Raw genomic sequence first — 10,560 nt, forward strand, 5'->3', positions numbered from 1 at the left:
CTTACTTAATACTATAAGCCAATACTTACATCCTTAATATGCAAGTACGGGACTAAAAAATAAATACAGAACATTTGCAGTTGTGTTTATTAACATTTCGGAGACATACTGCTGAAATACAGAACTGTCCCCGGAAATACAGAACGGATGGTCACCGCATTTATACATTACATGTTGCATTTATATAATTTCTGCTTATTTGTTTTTCTTAGAATTGTATAAAATCCCCAGTCGAATTATAAAATACATGTTAACTTCAGATTAATATAACTTCAAAACGAGAATAATTGCCTATTTGCAAAATGTCAAACATAATATTGCTATTTTAATTCATAGCCAGGTCAGATACCGTTTTAATTCGATGTTGATTTGAAAAATGAATCAGTAACATTTTAAACATTTTTATATCGAATCGATTTCCTTTATAACGTGTTACAATAAATGTATAATAAGTAGACTGCGAATTTTGATGCATTTATAAGAAACATAAATATGCTGAATTTTGAACACTGGTTTCAAATGCAAAATTATAAAAAACGTCAGAAGTATTGTGCACGATACGATATTTAATGAGTAAGAATAAAGCACATATAAATTCTCTTTAGTCTTCTATGCTAAACATTCTATTTTGCATAAAAACCCGCAGTGTAATAATGATTTCCTTTATTTAAAAAATGAATTAGCAACATTTAAGGCACATTTCCTCTTTAACATTTAACGCAATGAATCATTATTACATTAAATATACGACGTTTCACAGTATTTCGTAGCATTCTATGTTCGAATACGTTTGTGTTATTCATTCTCAGCTTACGAGTTTAAATATCCTTCCAAGCATCGAGAATGAAAAGGTTTCGGACGAGGCAGGTCCACGCGTCGATAATACACGGTTTATCATAAGTCGGGTAGGATCGGGGGACGGGCTAAGGATTGCAGGATACGTGTGCGTGCGCGTGCGTCTACGCACGGGGCGTCGGACGATTCGTGGGCGCTTTTCCTTTCTTTTTTTTATTCTTGATCTTGGCAAAGGACGAGCGGTGGGGAATGGAATAGACCGCCGCGTTTTACCCCACCGTTTCGGAGCGGGGCGCGCATCATCAAAGCGTTTTGCACATAGTTGCCTTCACACGTAGGGCGACGTCCCTGTCATTTTCTTCCTATCTACCTCATGTCTATCTACCTCACGAAAATAGTCTTCCAAAGTACAAACAAATATATCATTCTTATTATTATTATTATACAGGTAAATAAAACTGCGTTTCGCGTTTGTTTATCTTTGTCTTTATATCGTCATTAGACTTATTCAAATTATTGCTTGCTGACGCTTGATTTTATCTTTATATGTATTTTCGTAACGCTTAATTTGCTCGAAGCTTCTTTTATCAACTTATTTTTTACTGCAATTATCTCTTATGCGTATTGTTGACTTTCGTTGTTCCTCTTATTTATTGTCTCAAATTATATTACTACAAATAAAATATAATTATTAATGACCATTGTTTTCTTCTTAAAAAAATACGTGGATGTTGATGACTAGACTGCAGATTTTTATCCAATTACAGAAAATTGGCATGTAAAAATGCACCTGTTGTATATAATAAAACAATCTATGTAAGTCTCACATTCTGAAATTGTAAAAATGATAAGTCTGTATAAATTGATTATGATTATATACAAAATATAATTTTACATAAAAGTCCGCAGTCTGTCGATGATACTTTGACAATAAATATGACAAGTCTAGTATTTTTGAGAGGCACTCCGATTGATTGTTATTTTCCCGGATTTTCAGATAGAACGCAACGAAAAATGATCGGTCACTATCAGACGGAGCAAATGGCAAATAGCGCAACGATGAGCAGCAAAATGCCAACCGTGAGGGGATGCTCGCAGCACGAGCCCTCGCCGACGGTAGTGACATTGAACTCTGTAAAGAGCCTCGTGTGTAGCCCGGATTTGAGCGTGTACGCGTCGCCCGCGTGCGGCGTCGAGGCGCTGAAGGTCGAAGAGAAACCGTTTCAGTGCATGTTGTGTCAAAAGGCATTCGATCAGAAGAGCCTGTACCAGAGCCACTTGCGCTCGCACGGTAAGGAAGGCGAGGATCCTTACCGTTGTAACATCTGCGGAAAAACGTTCGCGGTGCCCGCGCGGCTGACCAGGCATTATCGTACGCACACTGGTGAAAAACCCTACCAGTGCGAGTACTGTAATAAATCGTTCTCCGTGAAGGAGAATCTCAGCGTTCATCGTCGCATTCATACGAAGGAACGACCGTACAAGTGCGACGTGTGCAACCGCGCGTTCGAGCACAGCGGGAAGCTGCACCGGCATATGCGGATCCACACCGGGGAACGACCACACAAGTGTACCGTCTGCTCGAAGACGTTCATTCAGAGCGGCCAGTTGGTAATACACATGCGCACGCACACCGGAGAAAAACCGTACGTGTGCAAGGCCTGCGGCAAGGGATTCACCTGCTCGAAGCAACTGAAAGTCCACACGCGGACTCACACCGGGGAAAAACCGTACACCTGCGACATTTGTGGAAAATCCTTCGGATATAATCACGTGTTGAAGCTGCACCAGGTTCGTGACGATAATATATTGTTTCGTCAAAGTTTAGGAGCGATAGGTATCTAATTACATTGGTCAAAATGTTTCAGGTTGCTCACTACGGTGAAAAGGTCTACAAGTGCACGCTGTGTCACGAGACTTTCGGCTCGAAGAAAACAATGGAGCTGCACATAAAGACTCATTCGGATTCGTCCGTCGTCGGTTCTCCCAGAGACTCGCCGATTGAGCCGGAGATCGAGATTTCTCCTTCGAACGGCTTGAGCACAAAAAAGGAGGAGCTCAAGACTGAAGAGCCGAACGAGGACACTGCTGTTTACAACAACACTCCACAGGATTTTCCATATTACATGTATTCCAGAGAGCAGTATTCGCAACCGCTTCAGGTGCCTAAGGAGGACCGATGTCACCAATCAACGCCGGTGGTTCCTCTTGAGCCACCGCATATGATATTTCTGTGCCCGGACGCTTCGCCGACGTACACTAGTTTCGGGATTCAGAGTAACGATTACAGTGACTGTTCGTCACTTCTCAATCTGCCCGGTAACGATGCCCGCAGAAGAGTGGAGGCTGCCCTCGAAGCTGCCGAAAGAGACCCGATTTTGACTCCACCGAGCAGCAATCCAGTGAGTCCCGTTCCCTCGCCGGATCCCCTCGATCTGGCGATTCCTGTAAGAGAAACGTTGATACTTCCCCCGAGGAAGCGGTGCAAAATGATCCTGGAATCGATGGAGATCGAACGGAACGGATTGATCGCCTCGCAACGCCAGAGTTCTGTTATTCAGTTCGCGAAAGCGTCATAGTGGAGGATTTCGAAGGAAACTGACCTTGAACCAGTGACAGTTTCATGCACACGGTGAGACACGATTCGAGTTTCGCGGCTATGGGAGTGTGTAGCGTTAGATACGCGTTCAGAATTAGCGATGGGTTGGATGAATGCAGATAATAATTAATATTCGATGTTACTGAAAATTGTTGAACTGTTTCGACTCTATTGACAAACTTTGACGTTGTTACGAAAAATTCAAAGCTTTTAAGACTTTTAAATCTTGGATGCAAAATATATATGAGCGAGAGGAACTATTACATGAGACACGAGCCCATCGCTAATTGACTAAGGAGTTTCATACCGAGAATCGGAATCGCATTGCCGCGGAATTTCACTGCGGAATCTCACGATCCAAGTTCATTTTGTTTTTACGCCGAACGTTTGTTATCACTTTATTTGAATTTTCTTCAAACCTCCACGCCACGTCTTTAAAATGTAAAACGCTCCAAGCTCAGTACAATACTACTGAATCTACTTAATCGGTAATTACAGGTGACAATAATTTGAAATCGTAAGGAGTTTGAGGAAAGTTGCGGTTGGAGAATATCCTTCGCCAAGCCTTAAACGAAACAATAGAACAACGTCCACTAGTTTTACTATTGAAAATAATGCAGAACACTTTGCAGTCCAATAAAATTCCGACAGAGTGGCCTCATTAATTCGCGGGTTTTGACTGGTTCCGAGAACTGTTTTACACGTGCCTCAGGTTGGACGTCGTAACGCACTTATTGTTAGAGCTCGCCAGCGGATCACACATTCGTCATTTATAAACTGCCAAAGATTATACAGGAAACGTCAATTCGCTTCGTCGCCAACTTACTTCCTTACGCTATTATGAGACGTATATCGAGAGAAGTTGATTCAAACGAAAGCTACAGAAAATTAATTTTAATTACGAAACTCGTTTAATTAAAATGAAAGCTACCGGTCCAAGGAATTTTAAATATTAGATGATCGTACTTTATTCATAGAAAACGTCATTAGAGAGGGTGAACACGAACAAGGTTTGCCTGACTCCATCGACTCGTGGCTGGCGTGCTCCGTGTAATCCTTTCGTATTTCACATTACGTGTACGTGTAGATATGTGTGTGTGCGTGTGTATGTATGTAAATTGTAACGGATTAATGTAAATATAATGAAGATCGCGGGTCACTGTGACGCGAGTAGCGTCACCGTTTACGAAAGGCCTTGGAACTTACACGGTCGAAACAATTTTTATATATAATTCAGTTAACTTTAATTTGTTTTTAGTAGCAAAAATAGTTGAATATAACCGGGTGGTTGCAAGATAACACGTAATTTTAGAATATTTCTCTTGTACAGTATCAAATTATTCAATTTGTGTTTTGACCATGTTACTCGTTCCTTTATAGAATTTGAAATGTAATTTGAAATAATTTTCTGTTAATTGACTGCGTTGATTTTCCGAGGGCCATGCCACTGTCGCGAAAAAGTGAATCGCTTCTTTCGAGTAATTTATTCTATCTTGAGAGTTGAATTGTGCATGTTTCATAATTGTATATCGCATGGTATTTTGTGTTCAGTTTAAGGAACGATTCCAATTTCTTGCCAAACAAACAAGACTGATACCAGTCTAAACAAAATTATTCCTTCTTTTAAAAAAAGTAATGAAATTCCAATTACGTATTGATACAATACGATAAAAGCGATATTTAAATAGAAAATATTGCACCTAATTGCTCAATTTCGTCGTCGTTAGCCTCGTATATTTGTTTAAACAAAATGTTTAAGTGATTCTTCATTAGCATCCACAAATAATTATTTCCAGTTCCAAACAAGAATGCTAGCTCGCAGTCACATAAATGTGTAAATGACATTTTATTTTTGTTTATTTCGTATCTCTAGATTATTCTGTTCACTTTTTTATTCTCTATATAAATACAAGTGTCTTAAAATAGTTATAATCGATAAACGAAGAGAATAACTAAATATTTAAAAGGCATTACATTAATATTTATTATCGTGTTTGAGTCTTTACTCGGTATCTGCTGAAGTACTAAATAGAGAATTCAAACGAATAACAACTGACATTAAATAAATAAATTATTTTTCTTGATATTTCTATATCGTCTTAAATCTGATCTAGTTTACGTTATTAAATTGCTTTAGAAATCTGGCGCGACGAAATTCGAATTTATTAGATCTATCGATGCAATCTCCGATTTTTCAACACTAATTACGTTAAGGCCACTTTTGAGGCAACAATAAAATGTTGACCAATTTTTATAAAAAATCTAGCTTATTTCTTAAAAGAGGCCTTAACATCGTTCATGATAAGAAATGGTCCAGCAAATCGTTCTTCAAAAAAGTGATGATTATGAAAAGCACACTAACTTCAAGTACAAAAGTCGAGTCCAAAATTCGAGAAACTTAAAAAAGAAGAAATGAGCCGAAAAATTAATGTTATATACATATATTATATTTAATTGCCGATTAGTAGTATTGACCACCTTTAAGAGGCTTGGTTTTAAATCTTACTGGAGTATAAACGATTGCAATTAGGGTAAGATCAACAAAGAAGTAACAAGCTTCTGGTGAAAACGAAATGATCAATGGAAACAAAATTATACATGCAAGAGTATTGAGGGAAGCTATGCCCACTGCCAGTACAAGCATGCGTGCAAGCATGTAAGTTTAACGAGTTAAAATTTGAATCGAATCGTCGCAATTTATTGTCATTTTCAGCCATTTGTATTTAGATTTCGAGTAGCTCCTATATTATGGTATACAGTACAGAGTGCAGAGTGCAGAATGTTTTATACATATTGAGAAATAATTTAATGGGAGATCCCGCGAGGAGCATGGAATAAAAGAAGAATCTTTGCATGTACCCACGAAGTTTCTTTGAAAATAATATTAGATATATCAGTTGATGAGGTAGGTTCATTTTCAAATTCTCTTTTATTGATAGATCGTGTGCTCCGCGCGTGAATCTACCCTTTTTAACCTGTGGTTTATATGGGACAGCTTGCGTATACATTGAGCCATTGTTCGTATGCCGATAAGCGATACAATATTTATATAGGGGAGTATGTATGTTTTTCATTTTGACACGTGGCCTGTGTACTATTTTTTACTCAGCGTTTCGAAACGTTCTTCTAAGTTAATGTGTTTTTGTTACGCGCGAATTTATATTCTCGTTGAACGTGCGTAAATTAAACGCGCAGCATAAAATTAATGTGCAATCGTAACATTTAAGTCAAATAGCTCGTTCCTTAAGTTCATTTCTGTTGGCAAACAAAAGGGTTGCTACCAAATGACCAAGCTTGTTGTTATAAATTTGGACGGTACGTTACAAGAATAGTTATAAGAATATGTATTGCGACCGGAATTTAGTAGCGTAGGATTAAAAATTATTTCTTCGTAAATCGTCGCGTACGGGCCACGTGACTAGTAATGAAAACAGATGATAGAAGCAAAACCGATGCGAATTGTTAAGTATTACGATAATGACGAGAAATAGATTTAATACATTCGGAGTTCGGAAATGGGCTCTGGCGTAACATTACAATTATCAGTTATTACTTATTATTTTTAAGATATACAAAGTGCATGCCGAGTGGGACGTGTTTTGTCCCATTCTCCCGGGCGTGCGGAACTGACTACACATATAACGGAACGAAAAGAAACATTTTTGTAGAGATTCATTGTATACAAGACAATTTCAACGAGAATGTAATGTAAACAAGACGCAAACAATTCGTACTAACAATCGAAAAGTACTTGTTCTTATTCGCTTTTCGCGTTTCAATGATCGTTCGATGAAACAAAAACGGCACGACGTTCATGTAAAAAAAATAAGACAATGATCATCGTGCGCAGATACTGAAAAATCTTGTTTTAAGCGCGGCTCGCTGCAATAATTCTAATTGTAACTGATTTTTACAGTCTGATCTCTGGAATAGAGTGATCAGTGTTTTTTTCTCTTTATAAATCATGTTATAGGTATCGTTTGCTCTTTTCCTGTTTGCGTCGACAAGAATGTCCAAAAATTTTAAGAAGCGTTTCGATAGACATTAATGATTGTATTTCCTTGGTTATTTTCCAGAATTGCGTAAGGATTTAATTTAATNTATATATTATTTACATATGTATTTTTTTGCCGAATGTCGAAACAAACTGTCGTGTATTCACTGCATTAAAATATATACTGTCATGAATGTTATTTATTTCTTCTTTAGACTTTTACCAATCTTAGATGATAAGAATTCATATAAAATAATATCGTTTACGTCTGATAGATTCTATGAATTTAAATATTAATAGGATAAACTACAAATCTTCCTAAATTCAGTGACTTATAAAATAAAAGAACGTTTTGAAATGAACAGTGAATGGACTAGAATCTCTTTATCGCAACTGAAATTTTATTCGAATATGTTTGGTAAACCGGCAGCTGGGAGAACCTTGACGAAGGCTTGGAAATCAAGGTTTAGACGCCGAAAGTCAGACAATTCCTTTAGTTTGAGAACTACGTTGATTTATTAATTTTATTATTATTAAATCATTAAGATTTTCAAATACAATAGCGCATCTCGAAAGAATGTAGAGAAAACTCGTGAAAGTACAAGCGATCTATTCCAAATATGTCGAACAAATAGCAAATAAGCAAACGCTTGTTTGTCATTCGGAATTATTAACGAATGTCGAAGAATAATATCGTAAGAATAATAATTACATAAAGTAAAAAATGCGTCGTAATTGTCTAGACTAGTAACTATTATGTGCAATACAAGAGTTTGAAGGTTAAAAAAGTTAATTTTATGCTATGACCGCTAAATACCATCGAAATCATGAAATCCCAGGCGTGACCACTCTCACCCTCATTTCCTCTGTAGTAGCAGATTTCACATTTCCAAAGATTCGCCTGTACACAAGTCACTCAAAAACGTCAGAATTTGACAGAATCGTCAAGCGGGCGACTCAACTATCGATATCGGGAAATTTCGTAGCTATATTCATGGTGAAAAAGAAGCTCTTATCGGAGAGTGGGAGTGGTGGGAGTTTTCAGGCGATTCGTCAAAACTCGTTGAAACTCGTGGAGACTCGTCTAAATTCATCCATGCACGAGTAGTGTTCCATGCAGTTCTGTGGTTCTGTGTTTACATTCAGAAACGTCAAACTTCGAGGAAAAATTCATAATAAATAATAAGTATATATTTAATAAACCGGCATGGAGTCGAGTTCTATTCAAGACTCGCTCGCAAACGTGCAAGCAAAATTCAAAGACATTAGAAAATTACTGAACGATCATAAAAAATTGAGCACCGAAAACGTGTCGTACAAAATCATATATCAAGTTATCGACTTATTGAAATCGATGGAAACAAAGATGATTAAGATCTTAGAAGACATACCTGAAGAGGAAAAGGAGAATGGAATTTTAACACTCGCAGTGATACATCTATATCTTGGAATGTTACATGTTGACACCGAAGAGTTGAAACCAGGTGAAGAACAATCTATGAAGTGTATCAAATTATTGAAAAACAAAGAACTCGAACCGGCAGCTATTTTGCCCGTACTGAATGCGCTGAATCAGTTGGGTATAATATGGTCTCAGTGGAATCAGTTGACAAAGGCAAAAGAATTTTTAATTCAAGCTGAAAGAATATACAATGATTTTAAAAATCAATTAGAAACAGGTGACGATGATTCATCTAAGAGTCCTGTCATTAATATGGCCCAGATTCTTGGCATTGAAGAATTCAAAGATAACCAGAGTCCAAGAGATGTACTGGAAAAAGTTCACACCTTAACATTGTATTGCTTAGCTCAGGTCTACGGTTCTTTAAAAGATCATCGTCAGTCTGCGTTGTATTGTCACATGACATTGCGCAGACAGTTAGGAGAGAATAAGTTAACGCAGGATTTAGATTATATAGATTGGGCCCTGAATTCAGCGACATTGTCACAATATTTCATGGAGAACGAAGGTTTCTCACAAGCCAGACATCACTTGGCGGCTGCGTCCTACATATTACAAAAGTATGAAAACATCTTGAAAGAGAAAACGGAAGAAAATGGGGAGAGTGAGGCACTCACTGCGGAATGGGAAAATTTTAAACACAGAAGCGCCGACGTTGCAAGATGTTGGGCAAAGTATGGAATTTTACTTATGAGTTTATCAAAGCAAAGACTTTTGCAAAGGAGCGAATCGGAACAGGACGATGATGAAACTGATAAGGAATCGAAATTGAATACGATCGGTGATTTAAGGTTTGATATTTTAGAAAAAGAAATAGAACCAATCGCGAATCAAATAACTGACAAATATCTGTTGGATTTCGATGACGCCAGATTAGTTTTCTTAAGCGTTTTAAAATGGCTCGAGCAGGCTAAGACGTATTACACTTTAGAAAATCACGCGTCTGATTACGTATTAATCGTGCAGGATATTTCACAGGCGTACAAATACTTGTCGTTCTTCGAAGAACACGAAGATAGACAGGCGAAAATGCATAGGAGGAGAATAAATGTTTTAGAAGACGTGATCAAGGAATTGAATCCTCAGTACTACGAGTCAGCCTGCAGGCAGATTTGGCTCGAACTGGGAGAAACGTATTCTGATATTCTTGACATAAAACTTGATCGTTTGCGATCCTCCGATGAGAAACCAACGGCGCAAGCATTAGCGAAAATTAATCACTTGGCAAAGAGTGCTATTAAAAATTTTCAGGCCTTCCTTAATTCGATACAAATGCGTAATTCGAATTCTGGGGCAGAATTCCCCGCCGAGGTAATGCAATCAGCTCTATTCTCTTATTTCCATCTCGGTAGATTATACAATAAAATAGTAAGTGTCGATAAAACGATTCAATTGGAGAATACGCAAAACAGTTACAACGCATATAAATTTGTAGTTGACTATTGCGACAACTATCCCAGTGCTGCTGAGGTAATGAAAGTCGAGTTGAATCTTTGCAGGGAATTGGTAAATTTGTTACCGATTAAGCTAAACAGGTTACGAGAAAGAGATAATTAGTGAACAAGTCCATATCGAGTTGACGCATATAATGTAATTAGTTTTTATTCTTATGAAGAAAATGCTTAAATGAAATTTTCTGTGTTATTTACTTCTATGCTTTCTACTATACTTAATAGTACCGAAACTTCTTTCCACTTAATGAAATATGAT

The 10,560-nt window shown here is 37.5% G+C and overlaps 2 protein-coding genes across 2 annotated transcripts in view; both read left to right on the forward strand.

Annotated features, from left to right (window-relative positions):
• Kr-h1 (kruppel homolog 1) overlaps positions 1 to 7,370 on the forward strand; it is a 9,539-nt gene extending 2,169 nt beyond the window's left edge. The window contains exons 2-3 of the mRNA XM_018029696.2: positions 1,793 to 2,586; positions 2,664 to 7,370. Coding sequence (XP_017885185.1) covers positions 1,810 to 2,586; positions 2,664 to 3,374 — 1,488 coding nt within the window. The 5' untranslated portion in view covers positions 1,793 to 1,809 and the 3' untranslated portion in view covers positions 3,375 to 7,370. The remainder of the gene's footprint in view (positions 1 to 1,792; positions 2,587 to 2,663) is intronic.
• Positions 7,371 to 8,436: 1,066 nt separating this feature from the next.
• Positions 8,437 to 10,554, forward strand: LOC108627823 (KIF1-binding protein homolog). Its single transcript, XM_018029336.2, has one exon. The coding sequence runs from the start codon at positions 8,596 to 8,598 to the stop codon at positions 10,405 to 10,407; it is 1,812 nt and encodes a 603-aa protein (XP_017884825.1). The 5' UTR covers positions 8,437 to 8,595; the 3' UTR covers positions 10,408 to 10,554.
• The last annotated feature ends 6 nt before the right edge of the window (positions 10,555 to 10,560 follow it).

This window comes from Ceratina calcarata, unplaced genomic scaffold (assembly GCF_001652005.2).
Source record: "Ceratina calcarata isolate Rehan_Ccalc_2016 unplaced genomic scaffold, ASM165200v1 scaffold127.2, whole genome shotgun sequence".
NCBI lineage: Eukaryota > Metazoa > Arthropoda > Insecta > Hymenoptera > Apidae > Ceratina > Ceratina calcarata.